The following is a 21,461-nucleotide window of genomic DNA, read 5'->3' as shown; positions in this document are numbered from 1 at the left end:
TTGCCACAAAGGAGGAAATGTTTATTTTCATGTTATTTCAAACACTCACAGCCATTGCAGTTATCTTTGCTTTGTGGGGATGTACAAAACAATGCCAGATTAAACACACTTTTCTGCATATTGCTTATTCGATTTAATATACTTGTTAACACTCATTTCACCATAAGCAGTTTATATTCAAATTGTCAAGTACTTTTCACTATCCGCTCAAAACCTAAGTATAAAAGCATCTTCACACAACAAAAAAGCAAAAGATGTGTCAACCACAAATATTTTTTTGTGATAACAAGACAAAGCGTAACCCCTCATTTAAGTAAAAATCCACAATTCTCTCTGCAGCCAAATATAATAATTATGACAATAGCACATAGAGAATAAGAAATATTCAATATTCCATTACATCCAAAATTACATCAAATCACGACCGCTGTGTTCAAATGGAATTGTGTTATCCCAGAGAGGCTGAAAATCAAAGGAGTGCATAAATAGAAGTTTACAATGTAGAAAAATTATAAAATGTAGGATAAAGTGCAGGAGTGCTCATTCATTCATTTATCCAGCCATCAAACTGTTCTATCCATACATCCAGCTAGCGGGTAAAACAAACATAAAATTGCACAAAAAAATTCAAAGCAGTGTGCTTAAGAAAGAGATCAAAAATAATAAAAACAACAACAACAACAATAATAATCATAATAATAATAATAATAACAGACATGCATGTAAATGGCAGGTCCATCCTTGATACTGTATGAATTAATATTCACCAATACAATCAACACTGGTAAACATCCACACGTACATACAAAGCAAACACACATCTCCTTATTCTCAACTCAAGACAGTGTCGTCAGTGAATTACAGACAGTTTAAGGGAACTGAGTGCATGTGCTCTGTCTGTAAGGCAAGCAGTCTGTGATTCAAATCAAGCTGTCTGCTAGTTAAGTCTGAATCAGTTTCTTTTTCATTGCACTGACTTTAGTTTATACTGATATATCTCTCGATCCGTGTGTGATGAAACTCAAGTATTCTGTGCAAACCAGGCCTGGACGACCAAAACAATACTCTGCTTGTATTCGCATATAGTACTATTCACATAGATGGCATATAATATTCGCATGCATACTGCAAATCATACAATTTCCAGGTCGTATACTATAAAATCAAATCAAAGAGAAACAAACATACAAACAATACTGTAATGTCGTTCATAAAAGCCTTCGTATAAAGAAGTGAGTCCCATTCAGAATCTCTCACATATACTGTGCTTGGTGACATTTCACTTTGTTTGTTTGTTTTCTAAAGAGATTCCTGTGGCAATGGTAGTACCTATATAAGGGCACAGTTGTGCCAAATATGAAAATTCTGTACATTTATTCACATCTTTCATGTCACGTACCTGTAAGACTTTGTTGAACACAAATACGAATTTCTTTTCTATGCATCAACAGTGAATGGTGAAGAAGAGCTGTCAATCAAAGCTATATATGGCTTTAGATTATAAAGCATGTATTATACCGACTACTGTTATGTCCTTTTAACGCCCTGACAGCTTGTAGTCACCATTTACTGACAAGAAAAACATTAGCATGAAACATTCGGTTTTGTGTTCAACAGAATAAATCATACAGGTTTGCAATGTGATTGCATTTTTTTTATTAATGACAGAATTTTCATTTCGGCTGAACTGTCCTTTTACCATTTTTTGCTCAAGGCATAGTTGTTGCACCAAGAGGTGAACACAACAACTAACTGAGTAACAGTATGAATTTCTGGAGAGGTAGAGGACCCATCCGTGCTCTCAAAGAGAGGTGGACAGGAGAGCAGAGCGATGATCAGTCAGTTCCGTAAGTTGTCTAGATGCGAGTAAGGTGTTTGAATAATTATAAAAAGCAGCAAAACAACAGGTAAAGCGCTAACAAGTCCGAAGCTCAGAAACGTTTTTGTGCAAGTGCGAGTGTCTCTTTCTCACACATAAAGAATGACATTGTCGGGACAGTGCAAGCTGTCGGTGGGGTTCAAGGCTCTGCAGGTCGTCTGTGGCGGGCCACCGTGGCAACTCTTGGGGTGGGGCGAGTCGCAGTCGTCAGACGTGAGCTCTGCGATATCGTCCGACTGCGTGTCGGACATCTCCAGGTCGCTGCGGATGCTTTCTGGCTGAGCGAGGGTGACGTCTCGAAGACCCTCCCTGAGTGACACCCCTGGCGAAAGCCCGAGAGGGGAATCCAACACAATTCCGCTTCTGCGGGAACTACAGTCCTGGGGCTCCTCCCCTGAGCCGGGGGACATAGCAGCAGTGGGCGGAGCCAGATCCTCTTCGGTGGTTAAACACAGATGGCTGGGTTTAGTTTCAATGTCCACCTGGATCTCAAGGTTAGTGCCCTCTCTGAAACACAACGGGGCATACAAAATGTGATACGTGGAAGACTAAAGTTACTTAAAGTGTAGTGTAGCCTAGTGTAGGGCTATTGTGTGTGTTAAACTGAGAAAGGTGACACAAACACACACCTGTCAGGTATGGTATAAGAGGATGTAATGGATCCTGCCATTCCTCTTGTGCTGGCACAGTCACTGGCCGCTCCCAAACTGCCCGTCTCTCTACCGGCACCATCTTTACCAAGTTCTGTTCCCTGCACCTCCAGTCTGGCACACAAACAAACCCATCACATGGAAATTAAAACACTACCCATATTTACAATATACCTTCTCTGTATATACCACAATAGTATCGCATCATCTTAATACCTGTTGTATTTTCCAGTCCTAGCACCAAGTGCTCCTCCTGCTAGTGTGTTGAAGTGGGGCGTGTCTCCCAGGCCCCCTGGTGCCACCGATAGGCCCTCACTTGGAGAGGTGGTACTGAGGCCACTCGCTCCTCCCTCCAAACTGCTTTCACCCAGGCTGGGGGACTTCAGTGCTCGCCAAGCATCAGCAACTATAAAGACAGAATGCATTCGATCGGTACCGTTCTGCTTTTTCCGACAAATCGGGCAGTAATGGATTCCTTCTTCAATTTGAACTTTACCTGTAATAGGTCCATTGTCCTCATCAAAGTCTATCCTAACACCTCGTCCTTTGCCTCGGCTCACCCCACAGCCCCCACCGCGGCACAGAGAGATAGGCACAACGCCATACACATATGCCAACATAATGGGAACTCCAATTCCTGTGGGAAGGGAACAATTTATGGAGATGTAACCAACCTCAGGAGGAAGTTTCTATCACATTTTATTCAGGGGGTGAAATTTTGGCCCATGTTGGGAGATTTTGGAAGTTCCAGAATCTCCCAACATGGGCTCACCGGGCCAAAATGTTGCATTTAAATATAAACTGCAAATATGTTATGACATGTTTTTTCAAGAATACTCACCCACGCTGACGGCTGCAATTACAGGGGCGGTAATGATTGACAAAGCCACACCTCCCGTGATAGCCAGATTTCTCCTGTGATGGGACATCTTCTTCCCTTCATAGTGTGAGTGGATCTGAACAGATTATAGCACTTTAAGTTAATATGAACGATCAATAAAAGTTCATTGCACTGGATGATGTCAGGTTCTTCAATGGTGGAATATATACCCCCACTTTAAAACTTAAAAGTGACTTGGCAAACACCATCTATAACCTAACCTGGCAAAAACTTTAAAAAAATGCAATTCCAACAAAAAGAAAATGAAAGTTTTGTTACATTAAGCCCTATGTAAGCTGTATGTGCACTCTGAATCCTGTCTGAATGGTTTTACACAATGAAGTTATTGTACCAGAATCAAAAGCAATAAAGCTGGCTCAGCTGCACAGTGGGTGGAGACTGGGAAATTCCCAGCCGTTGTTCCTGATAAAGCTTACAGCATATTACTACTAATGTTAAAAAAATTCACACCTTGCGTCCAATGTAAACCGGGATGCCAATAACCATGGCAGGAACTGCGATGCCAGCAATCAGAGTGATGCCCACCGGTGCACCAATCAAAGTGCCCAGTTGCCAAAGAATCTTCTTCTTGCGACTCCATGGCTTTTTTCCCCAGAAGGTGCAACCTGATGGACTGAAAAAAAAACAGTAGAGGATTATTCTCTGTCTCTCAGAGATACAAACGCAACAAAAGTGCCAGGTGGCAACTGCTCAGTGATGATACCTGAGGTAGTGCAGGTCTGAAATCTCCTTCATACAGAGCCAGCAAAACTCACAGCCGCACACGGCGCAGGTCATGTGATTACAGCTGCCATCGTTCATCTTGATGATGTAGGCACTGCATCGGGGGCAAGGCTTGATGTCATCAGCTGAGAGGGAATTAAAGGGTTTGGATTTAAAGTTTGTACAGTCAGACAGTTTCTAGAACTGTATCTAGTGGATGTCAGATGGAAACAAGTTTGTGCATGCTGTTACAATGCTACAGTCTTGTGGATGGTTGCCAGGGTATTGCTATCTGGTTCCTAAAGTGATCTAGGCGCTTGCATGGTATAATGGAAACCAATGGGTGACAAAAAATGGCAAACAGATGGTAGTATACTCACTGTGTCCCTGCTCCGCTGTGTAACTGGGTGAATGGTTACTATGTGTTCTCAAGGACAGCGCCCTCTGTTGGCGAGCCGAGTCACAGGTCTGGTTAGGATGCCAAGCCTGCTTGCAGTGGTAACAGAACTCAGCACCACACCCTTCTCTTCGACACACCAGCCTGGGGCAGCTGGCACATCCAGATGCAATTACTGCGAAACTGGCAGGGGAACAATTGAAACAGGTCAAGAGACTCCCCAAGAAAATGAAATATTATTACACTTTATAGTAAAATCTATCCTCACAGAGATCCTACAGGAACTTAAAATAAACCACTTCGTAATCAAAGGACTTCTCTATATACTGTAGCTTACGTTTAAAACTATATAATAAAATATATATTTAAAGGACCGAAGGCATTTATACCGTTTATACCACGGATACAAAAACAAATTCAACTGTAAATACATAAGGAAAACAGCTGATCGTTGGGGTTTAATTGCGCTTATTTAACAGCATCCAAGTTAATGGCTCACTGGTTGTTATGGCAACGTAAGTCACGTAATGTATCTACATGGCGGATGTAGTACGTTTGAAACCATTATCGTCTACAGCTGCGAGAGTCCGCTCTATGCTGCTCCTGTATTTATGTAATTCAATGGATTCAGTGATGTGGAATGACTTATGACCTTTTTGAATTTGATTTGGCTTGTTGTGTTAATTTAGCCTATTCAGCCTCTCGTGTATGTTCTGTATGCTATTGTGTAAATGTTTATGTTACATTAACATACGGACACCTATTCAGCCTGCTGTTCTGTGCTATTGTTTAGTTGAATAACTTGCCTTTTTCAGATTAAATGTCTGTTCTTCAGCTTGGATTTTGTGAAATCATTTTCTAAATAAATGCGACGCATAATCCAGTGCGACTTATGATGTTTCAAAACGCATTTCTGACTGATAAGACTCATACTCCGGAGCGTCTTATAGTCCGGAAAATACGGTAGGTACACTAAAAAATAGCTTGTTGCTCTTAAATGTTTAAGTTTAAACAACTTGAATAAACAAGTCATTTACTTTCTTGACTAGTGAGTAGTTGGTATAAAAAACAAAAATGTACTTAACTTTATTTTAATAATTTATAGCATTATAATTATTTATTTATTTTTATAATATATTTCTATTTAGTAAAAAAAGTTGAAATCACTTATTAATTTAAGTTGCAGTTAAATTTAAGTGTAAGCAACAAGGAATTGTTACAGTGTACTGTCACAGTATGCGGTTTCGGATGCATAGTAAGACTGTAACGGTACATTCATTTACTTTTAATGGGTGATGTCAGGCGTTGCCGAACTGAATTGTGCATCCGTTGGCGTTGCGTCATTTCTATTGCTCGTGGCAGAAGTTGAACATTTCTCAACTTTTCAAGTGCCAACGCGTGCGTCAGATCGCCTTATGCAAATAACTTAGGTTGAAGCCAGCCAATTACGTTTAAGCAAACCGGAGGATGTGTTGCGGCCACTGTGATTGGCTGTTGGCTACACTTCAGACAAGCCTTCCGCAAGGGTTAATGCTTTGGACCTGTGTGAATGTACCGTGAGGGGTACAAAATTATGAATTGGACTACAGTAAGCTCTAAATAAGATTCCAATTGTAGAAATAAGGTCTTGAGGGTTTTCTGTGACAAAATAATTTTCCAAAGGAAAGGAAAAGGCAAGAAAGTGTGACCAACATAATTTAATGTTGCTTTCTTTACTCTGTAATGTCAAACACCTGTTCAAGTTATGGAAATGGTGAAGACTACAGACTACATGATGGAAAAAGAGAGAGAGGATTTATTGTCGGTCAATATGTTGTTGCTGTGAGGAATTTCCGAGTGTTCTAATTCATATTCCATTACTGAATCCACTTTACTAGAACACTGCTTTGAGAATAGGAAACTGTAGTCATAAAAAAACATAAAAAGGGACAAAAACCTCATCATGAACATTTGAAAGCACCTTTTGCATTTAAAACTTAAAACTTAGTGCCAAGTTCTTCTTCATAGTTGATCTTCACAAACTCTTTTTTGGGGGGGGGGTTTAAAATGAAAGAAAAACAAATTTCCCCCTTTAAATTAGCTCAATTAAAATACAACTTCACCCAAACAAGCTCTAACACCAGACTAATCTGCTCATTTCAGGTACATTTTGACCCGTCGGCATAGACGAGTTACGGCATGATCTTACGATAAATTTTATTACATACACCTACACCTCATAAACCAGCATAGCTGCGAGTTGGAAAACTAATATGCTATACACAAAGCTTCGTATCCTGGCACACACACACGCACCTAACAAGCACAGTCAAGTCAAAACTGACCTCATTCTGCATGATTGTACAATCCTAAAAAAAACTTCCCAGCTCACTAACTCTCTGACATTTTGTGGTTCACAAAGGCATCATGGTATGCAAACACGCTCAATGATTGTCTTAACCAAACAGCAGGCTCGGTTACCCCTGACAACTCTGCCTCTATGCCGCATCTCAGTTTCCATAGCAACCCATCGCATGGGGAGAAAGAAACAAGCTGTTCTCTTCTCCGATTGGCAGCCCTGACCTTTCAATCAAGCTGAACCGACACGGCTTGGTGGTGGGCTGATGGGCAACAAGCTGCACCAAGGCCATTGGAGCAGGCAGGGAATTACTTTATAGAGGCGTCTTACTAGTAGAACATTGCATTATCAACACAAAAGCTTGATCCCAAGTAACAAAAATGCTGATAAAATGGATAAAACTGTCTGCTGAATGCATAAATCAAAAAAAGCTCATAGGTTTGACTTCCAGGAAAGTCGCTTTGTGTAAAAGTGCCAAATAAATGCATGTAAAGATCATCAAAAAAAATCAATGAATGAACAAATAAAAACCAGAAGGGACTATGTCTACAGTATGTGTATTTGTTGGTATTTATAGGGTGATTCATTCATTGTGGTTCTTCAGTAAGGCGAATGCAACACAATGCAATGATGATGTATATTCCTTCCTTTATATAAAACAACACACAAAAATGCATATTTAAATAGTCAAATAAGCCCCACACGCATTTACTTTAAATACAGCATGGTAACAAACACAGTTATCTCTTAATGTACAAAATGCCCCTTCTGAAAAAAAATCCCCGCACCACCTGAAAATCCCTTAGCATCAGTCGCGGTTTTAAAAGGAAATGGCAATGACTCAAGCATGCAGACAGAAACATGTCCCCTAAATGTAGGTCATTGGCTCAACATTACGACCGAAGTCTTTAACCGGTTGTAAAGGCTTTTAATGTAATCATGCTCTCTCAAAATGACACATCAGCTAAACAAGCTTCCCACACAAGCGCAAGTGTTCCCTATAACTGTCCAATTGCCTCCTACACTTACTGAAGCATGCGGTACAGCACAAAATGTGAAACAATCTCTTATTTAAAGTATGTGCATGGACAGAAGTGCCCAAAAGTATGCACTTGTTTAGCATTTGCATGAGTAGTGAGTTTGGATGGATCAGTGAGTTCAAGCACCGATGTTGGACGATCGGCACTCGTTTCAAAGTTGAACAATGGAGTTCATGTCTAAGCTTTGTTTTTCCAGTAAACCATTTCTTTAGACATTGTAATACTGAAACAATTAATTAACCCTCCCTAAACTGTTGTAATCATATTACAAGAACACAATTTACTAGACATTACGTAACATTAGGGTTTGACTTCATTGGAAGTAAGGGGCCTAGCCAAACTTGTTAATTGGAACACAATCTCCTATTCAAAAGAAAAGGATATCACATATCTGACCTAATCCAGAAAAGTTTAGATATCAGACTTACCCACAGTCTGGTGCCGGACACCATCGGCAGTCCGGGTCTGACGCTAGGCAGCGGCGTAGCAGAAACTCCTCATACTTGTCCATAAGAACAGGGTCGTCCAGAATGAGGGCCACCTGCCGAGGAGCCAGTCGCTCTGCACATTCCGGGCAGCTGAGCTGCACTCGGCTCTCCGTGATCTCGATACGCAAGTACTGCCGTAAGCAGCACAGGCAGGACCGGTGACTGCAGCCCTGGAGTTCTGGAAGTTGCTCCGCAGGTTGCCGCACCAAGCACAGTGGACACTCTAGGAAGTCTTGGGCACCTAGAGAGGCCTGGCTGGCGGACAGTGGCTCAGCGGCGTCCGTCGCTGTCGGGTCTGAAGAAACGTTGGTGGGTGTCGGGGGCTGGAGAAGCTGCTGTTGTTGTTGTTGGAGTTGCTGTTGTTGGTGCAGCTGTTGCGCAAGCGGAGTGCCTGCAGTGGCCTTGTTTCCCCTCGATCCACGTTTGCCATGGAACAGACTGTGAAAGGAGATCCTGCCTTGCTTTTTTCCTGGCCCACGGCATTTGGGATTGGGAATGCCACTAACAGAGGAGTGGGGCGATTCAGAGTCTTTTTCAGATCCCATTTCACAAGAACGACCTTGTGATGTTCTTTCACTAGAGGTCACCGAGTTTTGGTTTAGTTTTGATAAAAAGTGTCAAATTTTATCACAGGCACAATTGTGAAAATGACTCAACAAATTCCAGTTAATTTGTCCGTTGGGAAAATTCTATTTATGTAGTCGCTACTTCCTCTTAACCCAAACAAGGAGGTTAGATAATGAACTAGAGATAACTTACAAACTAGTTTGCCAAAAAGGAAACAAAAAAGACACTCCTACAGTCGTGTTCTCGTAACCGTGACAATGAAATCGAACAAAAGAAACAATTGCACCCAAAATGTGATACAAAACTGACAGATACTGTCAATTAAAAATGGGGAACTAAAGTCACAGTTTGTAAAAAAAAATCAGAGAAATAGTTGTACAATCTGGCTCAAAATATCACAATCCTTTCACCGTCATATATGTCTGTCCTCCACCAAATTTCCTTTCTTGTCGAGCCAGGATGTTGCGTGTGCTCCGTATTACTGTTCCTCGCTTTCTGAATCAGCCGGTCTGTTAAAAAAGAGAAATAGCACAGGAAGTTAGCACAACATGCAGACGGTCTGCATGAGGAGCATGCTCAATGCACGCTCACGTACAGACTTATAAGCTCCTCCCTTTCTTATTGTTAACCTCTTCTCATTTCGTTGACTCGACGCACTCTACAGGTTTCAGTTCTGTCAAGTAAATGACTTACCAGCTAATAACAATGCAGTATATGACAATCAGCATGAGGAAGTAGCTGGTAACGTGGCGCAAAGAAGCTAAATTCTGTTATTAAATCTGATCTGGCATCGGATTTGACTTGTATCTCTCGTTTTCTTTGTGCCTCACTATTGATGACATCCTCTCATCCTCTCACACAAGCACACGCACTCGAGCTGCACTTCACACTGTGCTGCTAGTGCAGTTGCCATGGCGATAATCACGTTGAACACAGCAAACAAGGACCCTCACAGTGACTCTGGCCATTATAAAAACACAAACACACGGCAGATATTAACACCATACATCACACGATGTATCCCGCTGGACTTTATTCATTTATTTATGTGTGAGAGGAACATCAATAAAGTTCATAAATGTCACCCGGACGCACCGCAGAGTCACACAGTGAGGGACGAATGCCTTGAGGTTTTGTGAGACAACATAACCGCATGTCAATCTCTCTACTTATGAAATATGTGAGGATGTCTGTGAGATCCAGGCTAAAGCCTCATAATAAAACTAGGAGATTAAGAGCATCAAAGTTTGATTTCAATCAATATTAAATATATTATATGATGTTATATTTTCATAGAATGTTCTTTACATTATATCGGGTGAATTAATTAATAGTAAATCACTAAAAATTGTCTTAAGCATATAAATACTCACACTGTAGTTACATTGGTATATGCAGAAATCATTTTTAAGATATGTCCTGGTTTTCTGCTGTGACCCCTGGACTGCCAGTCCATTACAAATCTGTTTACTTGTACAAGACAGATTTAGAGAACAGCACACTAGTGTAAAGCTATTAGAGTAAACAAACATCTTTGTTTTGGGACTTGTAATACTATATGATTACCATAATTATATACCATCCTACTTACAAAGCATTCCAAGATACTTTCCAAGAATAAACCGTAAGAATTCCATCTTTTACTTTCATACATAAAAAAAATTATGCATGTCCACAAATCCATAATAACGCCATAATACTTAAGTGTTAAAGGGATAGTTCACCCAAAAATAAAAATTCTTTCCTCATTTACTTACCCTCAAGTTTTAAAAGATTTGCATACATTTCTTTGTTCTGCTGAACACAAAGGAAGATATTTTGAGCGATGTTTGTAACCAAACCATTTTTGAGCACCATTGACTTCCATTGTATTTTTCTTTCCTACTATGGAAGTCAATGGTGCTCCTATTTCCTGCTTGATTATCTTCCTTTGTATTCACCAAAACAAAGACATTTATGGGTCAATGACGTGATGTTAATTATTTTTGTCCGTATGGATAAATTAAATGTGAAAAGGGTTAAAATGAAATAAAAATGCAGATTACTTGCATACATTCTTTTTTTTTGAAGACCAAGTCTAAAATTTCTGGTTTAATTTAATTTTGAAAGAATATTTGGGGGATAATTGCAAAAATGTCAGAAATAACTAACCAGTGTTTCCCACAGATCTGAAATTTACTTGTGGTGGTAGCTGGTGAAAAGGGCAATCATTATTATCCACCGACAAAAAATGGTCTACTATACATGTAACAAAGAACTAATAATGTGTGACACAACACAATACTTTGATTTATAAAACATTCATATTAATTTCACATTATAGTTCATTAATCTAACCACCCCAAACGTTTTTTGCCATAAACAAAGCTGACACTGTTTGTCAAAGCACCACGAAAAAACTTGTTTTTGCACTGATATATGAAGCAATTTGATGACCCCTTTTATCAAGCTCAATTATATACAATACTATGTATTCTATAGCCTATATAGACAGTGCAGGTCTATAGATTATAAATGTGACTGATGTTATAATGGTAATAACTTCTATAAGATAGGCACTTTTACTGCTTCTGCTTTCTATTTCTCTTTTGCCGATTAAAAAAAGCTTAATCCACTAATTATTTCAGATTTAAAAGTCTACTTGCTGTGCTGTCCCGATGACAGACTTTACATTACAGCTTTGCGTTTTTTATATCCTGAGTCAGCTAGAGCTTTGCTCATTCAGTATTAGCACTGCTTTTTCCTACAATCTCTGTGCAAACTGTTTAGATTTTAGTAAAGATATGTGGTCTATTAATAGTAAGACTATTAAAAAATGGGATAAAGAAAATGAAGCGGCGCGTGGTCGTGACAAGAGCCAGTTGCTATCGCCATAGAAACCGGAGGCACGCTAAAACAGCACTCGAGCTTTAGCGCGGTAGCGCTCACGGCCGTTCTCCGATCGACTCGGGTTTTACACACAATATTAATCAGACTTGGGACCCGAAGTAATGAACTAGGACCGACCCGGACCCATCTGACCATTTAAAATATAAACCCGGAACCATACGGGTCCCGCGTCCTCAGTGAAGAAAGACCTCTAATGGTAAAACTCTGCTCAAGTTCAGAAACATGAAAGGATACAATGTGACACTGAGGTTGCTTCGCGTCGCGCCTAATTCATTGAGAAACAGAGAGCACGTGAACGGACACTCAACCGGAGAGACACAACGTGCTTGCACGCAAAATGAAGCCAACTTAGATGCTATAAACACATATGCACATAAGCATATGCGACTATTTTGGTCGCAGTGTGTTCCCTGGCTGCTCCGTATGTGCTGCTGCAGTTGATCCAGTTTGCCGCGCTGGATGATGAGTTTATGACGCGTGCATCATCTTCACGGTCACCCGACCCCCACCTCTCTCTCGCGCTCTCTCTCTCGCGCTCTCTCTTTCGCGCGCTCTCTCTCTCTCTCCAAAACACGGGTCATCCAGTCGAGTTCAGAAATACGGAAATTCGTAAAGTGATTTTTTTTACTTGGGCGGGTCGCAATTTACCTGGGCGCAGCGCCCAAGTAGAGCCTATGTATGGGAAACACTGCTAACACAACGATATTTTAAAAGTATTATTAATTGGATAAAATATTGAATATTTCTCATTCTTTAGCGCAATTGGCAGTTACACCATTTGACATTTTCAGGTCCATTCAGTCTTAACTTTCATAAAAATGGTGCAAATGTAATTTTTATTGCATAATATTAACATAAATACACTGTACATTGAAATAAACCTGATGCATGCTTTTAAAACAAGTTTAAAAATATATATATTTCTCATCTTGCCAAACCGTTTTTGTCACTGACCCTTATACAGGTTTAAGGGCGAGTAATTGATGACAGAATTTAGATTTTTGGATGAACTATCCCTTTAACTCTGTAAAGTTAACACTAAGGAGCGGTTTCTCGGACGGGGTTTAAATTAATCCAGGCTAGGCCTTAGTCATATAGGGGTGGTTTCCTGGACAGGGATTAGTTTAAGTCAGAACTAGGCCTTGGTTTAATTAGGAAATATAACTAGTTTTAACAAACATGCCTTACTAAAACCATTACTTGTGTGCATTTTGAGGCAAAACAAAGGGCACCTGGGCACCTTATATTAGTTTTTACATACAAACCTTACATCTTATGCATCTTAAGACAAAACAATGGCACTGATATATGTTGAGATATGTCAGTACAAGGTGTTTATTATAAATTAAAGCAGCTCAAACATGCATTGTAGTCTGGGACTAATATAAGCCCTGTCCGGGAGACTGCACTTAAATGTGATTACATTTTTATGTTTTGCCTCTTAACACGTACACGTATCATAAAGTAAACCTGCAAATCTGTGATGGATCTTAAGATTTATAGCCACAATTTAAGGATCACATTTTAATGAAAGGCTGGTTTTTGAAGTATGCAAAGAGGCAATCGGAAGCATAAAAAAGAAAAACTAAAGCAGCAAGCATGTGCTTGTTTTCTGTCAGCTTTTATGGATATGCCAGACAAGTAGTGACAGTCTGTATGACCCACTTTTTCGCTTTCTCTTTTATGCTCACAGTCACTGTACCCTGATGTCTTGACCCACTGTGATGGGCAGAATAAACAACCGTCAAGCACTAAGTGGTTTATATGTGACAGAAAGCACACATAACACACTAAAGATTTTAGGGCAAAAGTAAATCCTACGCAGTTTTTATTCAATCAACCATTCTAAGCAGGCATATTAAAAAGCCAGTGTTGAATTATAGCAAAAGGGTTAAAAAATAGCCTTTATATAGTAACAGTACATATATTTATCATTATTTTGGGCTGAGATGGTTATAGGCCTCCATTGCACTTAAGGCTCTGTTGAAAGGAAAGTGTAGCCTCAGCTAATGCTAACATTGACACATAAATACCATCTGTGCCTTCTGAGGTTTAGAAGTGTGAGTGAGAGATGCTGATGCTCATGGGTGCAACTGCTGTTTCTGGAAAACTGATGTCACTTCTCGGCTCCAAAGTGCAAGTTTACATATTGCATGCCTCTGCGTGTGTGTAATGGGCGTGACTTTGTTTGTTTTGCAACAGCAGTTGCTTTATTATTTATCAGCTATGAAAGAAAATTCCTAAGAAATTCTCTTTAGCTTACATGGAAGCTGTAGCTGGACTGGTTTTCCAGTTTAGGGAAGAGTTTATTTGAAAACTTTGAAAGTGTTAAAACATTTCGCAGCATTCAGCATAGTATGAAATAGTAGATAATGATAATCAAGGTTTCTACATAAGATTAAAGGAACACTCCACTTTTTTTTTGAAAATATAAAAAATTTTCAGCTCCTTAGAGTTAAACATTTGATTTTTACCGTTTTGAAATCCATTAAGCCGATCTCCGGGTCTGGCACTACCAATTTTAGCATAGCTTAGCATAATCCATTGAATCTGATTAGACCATTAGCATTGCGCTAAAAAATAACAAAACTTGACTCTTCTGTAGTTACATCCAGTACTAAGACCGACAGAAAATTAAAAGTTGTGATTTTCTAGGCAGATATGGCTAGGAACTATACTCTCATTCTGGCGTAATAATCAATAATCATCAGGTGCAATGATATTACACAGCAGCCGAAAATAGTCCCCTGAGTAACTTTCAATGGCATTTTCAGGCACTGCGCCTCCTGCAGCCATGTTACGGCAACAAAGTCCTTGATATTATTACACCAGAATGAGATTATAGTTCCTAGCCATATCTGCCTAGAAAATCGCAACATGTCGGTTTTAGTACACGATGTAACTACAGAAGAGTCAAGTTTTAAATAGAAAAGATATCAAAACTCTTTGGTTATTTTTTAGCGCAATGCTAATGGTCTAATCCGATTCAATGAATTGTGCTAAGCTATGTTATAAGAGCTAGCGCCAGACCCAGACCAGAGATCAGCTAAAAGGATTCCAAAAAGGTAAAAAACACATGTTTAACTCTAGGGGAGCTGGAAAATAAGCATATTTAAACAAAAGTGGAGTGTCCCTTTAAAGTGACTTGGGTTATTATAAATTAATAATTTTAGGAGGCTCTTGTAAGAGACAGAGTCTCAGCAGCCAGCTGGTGGCGCTATGATCAATAACACAATAGCCACATCAATGCTCAAAACATATTTTCTCAAAACAGAAAATCTTCCAGCTTCCCTGATTTCAATATAAATGTATTGCCTATTCACGACAACACTGTTAGAGATATGAAAAATGTGTTTGCAATCTGTTTAGCATATACTTTGGTATAATGTTGACCAATTTTGTTGGCAAGCACATTAAGTTTTTCAGCATGGACTTCTCACAAAATGCAAAATAGGTCAATTTCTGTTGGGTGCAGATAATGGATGCCAGTACGAAGGGTTTTTGGGTCCATTCGCCGATTTATTTACCCACTTTCGTGCCCTCTCATAACGAGCACGAGCCGATCTTTGCCTAATGGCCGATGACTCAAGAATTTTTGAGTATGCTCCAAAACACCATGAAAATCTTTAGAAAAACAACAGCTTAAAACTTTCGGTACACAAGAAGTCAAAATGAAAGAAGATCCTTATTACAGTCAGAGACTTACTGTAAGTGAGCTCCCTTATAGGGAACAGGATACTAGTTGCGTCATCTCAAACTGTAAAGCTCGGTTTCGCGATGAATGCCGTTTCTTTCCTGACCATTTATCAAAACGTCATACACTGTGTGCATTCTGAAGAAGCGGATATTAATTATTCACTGAAACTGCGAATGTACAACGTAAGCTACAAATTCGCATAGGTTTGCTAATTCTAAGATCATACATTACACAATTCAAACAAACTGTCATCAACTAAATATAATTTGAGAATCATCCAACAGACCGATGAGACCAAGGAAGTAAAAAAAATATCCTTCTATAGTCTGGCCACTAACAGTGTGTTAGTTCATAACCCTACAAACTCATCAGTCTAGCGTGAGAGATAAGACCATCACTTTCTTGAGGTCTCAGCACTTCCACCCTTGAATGAACCTGAGACAGCACCTCAGCACTTTCGTATCATCCCCTGACCACGCATCAGCAGCTGGTTAACAGGGGGTCTCTATCTATACACATACACCTGTCACATGGGCCGGTTAAATACAGATGGGGTATCGGACCATTACATAATTATTTGAATCACATTTACAACTCACCAGGGCTTATTGCTCTCTAGGTAATGCTTGTATGTGTCCTGCTGTTTTCCTTTCAATGCACTTCCGCATTATGCTTTTGCTTTATTAAATATATCTACTGCTCATCCCTACTGAAAAATCCAGCTAAGACTAGCATAAGCTCAGCTTGGTTTTAGCTGGTATTGCTGGTGTAGCAAGCTGGTCTAGCTGTGTTTTGGTCACTTTTTAAGCTGGTCTATTCCAGGCTGGGAGGACCTGCTTAGACCAGCTAATGCTGGATTTTTCAGTAGGGATCTTATTTTAAAAAATAATACACGCAGACAGGTTTGTAAGAACATGAGGGTGAGTAAATAATGACTGAATTTTCCATTTAGTTGTATTATTTTAACCTGTGACCAGGTGCATTTACACAGACTACTGTGACCACCCATGTTCAGTTTAATCTTTCAGTGCGATCATGGGATGTTTGAGCAGTGAGGTAAGGAAGTACTAGCAGATGGGCTAGTTAACTGGATGGATTTACAGTGGTTGTTATGGCTGAATATCTGTGTGGTTGTGCTGATCCACATTCAATTCTTAACAAAAACCAGGTTGTGTCCACGAACCATCTACACATCTCTATGTGCTTTCTACTAGTTCACCTTTTTCAGTCTAATAGCAAAGTGGATATATATATAAACCCTTGAGACAAACTCTCATATAACGTGATATCACAAATTCTCTATATAACACAGATTCAAAAGTTCCCTAGATATAAATGCAGTTTTTGTCATTCACGATCTCTGAAACCAGAGTCTCGAGAACAAAGGAGTCTTGTTATTACTAAAACGTCTGCGTTTCTGTGAAACTAAATATTTTGATTTTATCAGTTCTTAAACATCACATGGTTAAACAGGGAAACTGTACAATTCAGTAAGAATGGAATTTACCAAGTGTTTGGTGTGAGGCAAAAGAAGAACTGAAACTGATAGTCGCTCTGTACATTCCACATTTACACTACGACACATTTTACCAAAACTCCTATACGTATACAGTTTAAAGGAACTCAACAAATAATGGAAAGTTCCTTAATGAACTAGTAAGTACTATATTTAGATATTTTACATCAGCAAAGCTGTCTGGGGACTACAACATCCATGAATGGATGGCTCAAAATACCTGTATAGGTACCAAATTATGATCTATACAATGAAACAAGATTCTAAGTAAATACAATTCACTGGAATTGTATTTTCTGAGAATCTTGTTTTATTGAATACATGTTATACATTAAAATATATTCTTGTGGCATGCACTTACATGTAAAACAAGCCACAAAGCATCCATTTTTTTTATCGCAATACTAACTTAATAGAAAAATATACAACATGAAACAATAACAAGGATGTGCCTTGAACAAGAATAAGGCCTAAATTGTGTCAAAAATTAATTTAGGAAAATATTCCGAAACGACACCGAAGACTTCGTTTATTATAAAATCACACAAGTATGATCGAAAGCGTAACCATGACGACAATCAGTTTGGTACTTACCGCACAGACAGATCTGATGGTCTTGAACAGGTCTTGAGCAGAACAGGGCGGTACGCAGACACCTTCCGTGCTATTTTACACCGCGTACACTCAATAAACCGTCACGTAAACGTCAATAATCTTATCTAACAGCTATCTGCTACCGTATTATCCGACCATCGGTCGTCGGAGAAGATGTCAGTCCTGTTTTCCCGACCATGTAGACGATACTGTTCAGAATATTGTCCGCAGCCTTGATTCTCTTTTTCAGTCGCGTCAGAGAGGAAAGCCCCTGCACGCAACGTCACGCGCACCCCAGGCGGAAACCCCGCCTACTGACGTCAGTTCGCAATTAAAAGGAATGCGTGTCATTTTATTGCCAAGAAATGTTTCGTTTCGTTTATCATTGGTAAATTTCATCGTTGAATACGAAAAATGAGTTTGACAAATGTATTTAACTTTTATTCTTTTTGTTTGCTGTGCTTTATTGGTTGTTGAGATTAACTTTGAATGCTGCCTCATTTGTAAATGTTACGTCGCTTTGGATACAAAAAAATTAAAATGCTAAATTAAATACCCACAGAATTTTGGTAACGCACGTTGAGGTGAAATACTTACCTAAAAACTTATAAACTCCATAAATGGCTAAACTTTTGGTAATAAAAATCCCTACCACAGCCCACAAATTTCTTTAAAAAAAATTTGCATCACCCCCCAACCTTGCCCACATGCCACACCTGGACATCAGTGAGTAATACAAAAAAGCAAGAAAATATCTTATTTCAAGGTAGTACAAAATAATCACATCATGTTTATTTGAGGTATGCTTTTCCTTTGTGTTTCAGTCAAAACACAATCATAACATGGAATGATCAAATGAACGTCCAGCTCCCCTACTTCCCCATCCCTTACTGTCTCATCTGGATCAGACTGGGTTGGGAAAATTGGATTTCAGCTGCAGAAAAAAGGAAGACAAAAGGACGACGAGTAAATTAATGATAACAAATTAATAAAGAGTGCATTAATAAATAGTTAAACATGACAATTTGTTTTATTTCATTCAGCAATTTACTAGTCAATGTGGTAACTACTAAATATTCACACGACCTCTACAGGCCAACGTGGATTCCTACAAGAACCAAGTCATTCAGACAGGGTTTAGTATTTTTCCAAACAAGCTTTCATCTCACCAGCAAGTGCAAATAACATAGCCTTTAGTTTATACAGCTGTCTGGTCAGAGCAAAAAGTGCTAGAAAACCTCCATTATATAAAAACATGTAGCTAAATGACCTCTTATTACTTAAAACTTGTATGGTTATATTAAGTATTGAGAAATTACTTTTAGCTTGGGTCCTACAATCATTGTTTAATATCTCAGATGTTGTTTTTGTCAAAAATGCTTTGTTACAAGAAAAAGAATCAGTGTCATGCAAACAAAGAGATTGTTATTAAACCCTCATGAGACTGAGCCAAAGAAAAAAATGGAGAGAATTAGACAAAAAAAACTAGATCTTTACAGGTAGCAGCAGAGAAGGCAGCAAGGATGGAGGCAAAGACAACTTCGGGGGATTGAGACGCATCGACGGCAGTGTGCAGGCCACGTTTGGTGTAGTACTGCACGAGAGGAGCCGTCTGCTTGTGGTAGGCCTCAAGCCGAGAGCGCAGGGTTTTCTCATTATCATCACTGCGGCGCATAAGAGGCTCCCCGGTCACCTATATGGATGTCAGGGAGGAAGTTTGGATAAGGAATGTGCAAATTGGAAAAGGCTTTCAAGATAGTTGTAGTTTCTTACATCATCTTTCATGTGTTCTTTAGGTGGGTTGAATTCCTCATGATAAGATCGTCCACTGGGCTGGTGAATAAGCCTGGAGGAATGAAATGGATCACATAAAAAGCTGTATCATTAAAAAAAACGAGGAAAAATTCCTTCCGAGGTCAACAATTATTTTTTAATAAATGAAAGGCATTCGAGAATATTTTCCTGTCATTTCCACAAAAACAAAGTTTGATAGTATTGCTTACTTTAAATACATGTTTATTTTACATTTTCCATTTTTACTGAGATGATCTGAGACAGTAGTTGGCTCAGTGGTTGCAGATACAGTCCTACAAGTTGTCAGGTCTCTCCTCATACCTCCCACAGATCCTGCGTACCAGCAAGGAGTCATCAACAGAGAACTCAACCACAGAGTCCAGATCCTCACTTCGCTTGTCCAGGAGGTCATCCAACTGCAAATAAATGCGAACCCAGGTTAGACACACTGACTGGGAGAGACAGGTATATGAATTATTTAAAGACAACTCGAAAACAAGTCTTTACCATTTCTGCCTGTTTGACAGTGCGAGGGAAACCATCCAGCAGGAATCCATTCTTACAGGCAGGTGTGTCCAGGTTATTGTCGATGAGCTCCACCACCATTTCATCACTGACCTGACAGGCAGGTAAAGAACATGAATTTATTACTTTATTATTTAAAATTAATTTAAAAGCCGTGCTTTTGTTATGCACATCAGAGACACAAATCATTGAGAAGGACAAAACACCCAAACATTTTAAATACAATATCCTAAAAGTGAATTTTTTGTCAATGTTTAGTAAACAAGCATACTGATATCCTCAAACAAACATATGATGACTTTTTAAAGTCTTTATGATTTTAAAGCATACACTGTGTTACAATGCTTAGTTTATGCTGGATATGGATCCAGCTTACCAGTTTGCCAGCATCCATGGTTTCCTTAAGACGGTGACCGAGCTCCGAGCCAGATGCCACCATGGCCCTCAGCATGTCACCGGTTGCTAAATGACATACACAGTACTTCTCTGCAAGTTTGGGTGCCTGCAAAAGCAAATAGGAAACAACCTTTCATCATCAAAGCACCGTAATAAGCAATAAAAGTCAATCTCAGAAAATTTTATAGAATTAAACTTACAGAAGTAAAGCCAAGCACTTGCCCAGCCAAAATGTTTTAACTAAATTTATTATGCTATTATTCAGACATAAAAGCATTATATTTTCATTTATCTTTAAACAGACACATCTAAATACTGTATATCTAAAAGTTTTACTGTCACACTGTATCATATTTCACAATTCTGTTGTAATCACATTGTTATGCCAAGTTTTAAAGGTCACAGCTTAACTTTCTTAAACTGAATTAACCTTCATGTACAACATACATTGCCCAATATAAGAAGCCCTCCCAGACATCTTGTGTTGGGTGTTTAGAAACCTAATCCATTTAATCTTTATTCTCAGTTTAGTGGACAGAAAAGTCTACAACTTGTGTGCACTATGTGACAGTGATGACCACAGGGCAGAGCAATCTCCCACTACAAAATGTAGATCCAATCATCTCACCAGATCAATGTGCCCTAATTTCCCATTCAGTTGTATTAAAACCTGTTACACTTTTAAATATTCACTAGAATTATCCATTTGATTGGAACCATTAATAAAACTCAAGGCAAAATGACACACGTAGGACCGTAAGATATAACATGATTCAGTACAGTTACAGCTGGACAGTTTAAACAGTATCAGCCACGCGGCCCGTCGTATCGATTCTTACCTGCGTCCCTTTCCCCGCACCCGGTGGCCCAAGCAAGATGGCCCGAATGCCTTTTCGTACCCCAGAGAAGGTACCTTCCTCTTGTGTGCCGGGAGCCATGGTTACAAGTTGTAAACTGCCTAAAGTTACTTCTGTCCCTTGAACTCGGTCCCCGCAAACTGGCTCAGCCAGAAAAGGAAGTGTTAACGGAATAAAAGCCCCGCCTTCTTCCACTTTGGCTTCCATTTGATTGGTTTACAGACATGACGT

General features: G+C 39.4%; 2 protein-coding genes across 2 annotated transcripts; both read right to left on the bottom strand.

The window, feature by feature from the left end:
* On the bottom strand, positions 1–8,940 carry rnf19b (ring finger protein 19B). Its single transcript, XM_065292450.1, has 9 exons — positions 8,336–8,940; positions 4,513–4,712; positions 4,134–4,278; positions 3,881–4,043; positions 3,371–3,485; positions 3,026–3,166; positions 2,746–2,935; positions 2,509–2,643; positions 1–2,386 (listed from the first exon to the last, which is right to left on the bottom strand). Exons 1-9 carry the CDS (start codon positions 8,938–8,940, stop codon positions 1,969–1,971), a joined length of 2,112 nt encoding a protein of 703 aa, XP_065148522.1. The 3' UTR covers positions 1–1,968.
* A 9,488-nt stretch (positions 8,941–18,428) lies between these two features.
* Positions 18,429–21,409, bottom strand: ak2 (adenylate kinase 2). Its single transcript, XM_065292451.2, has 7 exons — positions 21,213–21,409; positions 20,354–20,479; positions 19,960–20,070; positions 19,774–19,868; positions 19,432–19,504; positions 19,156–19,351; positions 18,429–18,592 (listed from the first exon to the last, which is right to left on the bottom strand). The coding sequence occupies exons 1-7, from the start codon at positions 21,309–21,311 to the stop codon at positions 18,546–18,548; spliced, it is 747 nt and encodes a 248-aa protein (XP_065148523.1). The 5' UTR covers positions 21,312–21,409; the 3' UTR covers positions 18,429–18,545.
* Between the last annotated feature and the right edge of the window lie 52 nt (positions 21,410–21,461).

The sequence above is a fragment of the Paramisgurnus dabryanus genome, chromosome 19 (assembly GCF_030506205.2).
Source record: "Paramisgurnus dabryanus chromosome 19, PD_genome_1.1, whole genome shotgun sequence".
NCBI classification, from domain to species: domain Eukaryota; kingdom Metazoa; phylum Chordata; class Actinopteri; order Cypriniformes; family Cobitidae; genus Paramisgurnus; species Paramisgurnus dabryanus.
Note: the sequence above shows the minus strand (reverse complement) of the source record. Positions and strands in the feature narration are given on the sequence as shown.

What these genes read in the sequence shown, in the direction of transcription:
- rnf19b (XM_065292450.1), bottom strand. Translation starts at nt 8,940, where the DNA reads ATGGGATCTGAAAAAGACTCTGAATCGCCCCACTCCTCTGTTAGTGGC. An exon ending in TCAGACCTGCACTACCTCAG is followed by an intron (nt 4,044 to 4,133) that starts GTATCATCACTG and finishes TTTTTTTTTCAG; the next exon opens with TCCATCAGGTTGCACCTTCT. An exon ending in AATTGCAGCCGTCAGCGTGG is followed by an intron (nt 3,167 to 3,370) that starts GTGAGTATTCTT and finishes CCCTTCCCACAG; the next exon opens with GAATTGGAGTTCCCATTATG.
- ak2 (XM_065292451.2), bottom strand. Translation starts at nt 21,311, where the DNA reads ATGGCTCCCGGCACACAAGAGGAAGGTACCTTCTCTGGGGTACGAAAA. An exon ending in CCATGGATGCTGGCAAACTG is followed by an intron (nt 20,071 to 20,353) that starts GTAAGCTGGATC and finishes CCTGCCTGTCAG; the next exon opens with GTCAGTGATGAAATGGTGGT. An exon ending in CTGTCAAACAGGCAGAAATG is followed by an intron (nt 19,869 to 19,959) that starts GTAAAGACTTGT and finishes ATTTATTTGCAG; the next exon opens with TTGGATGACCTCCTGGACAA.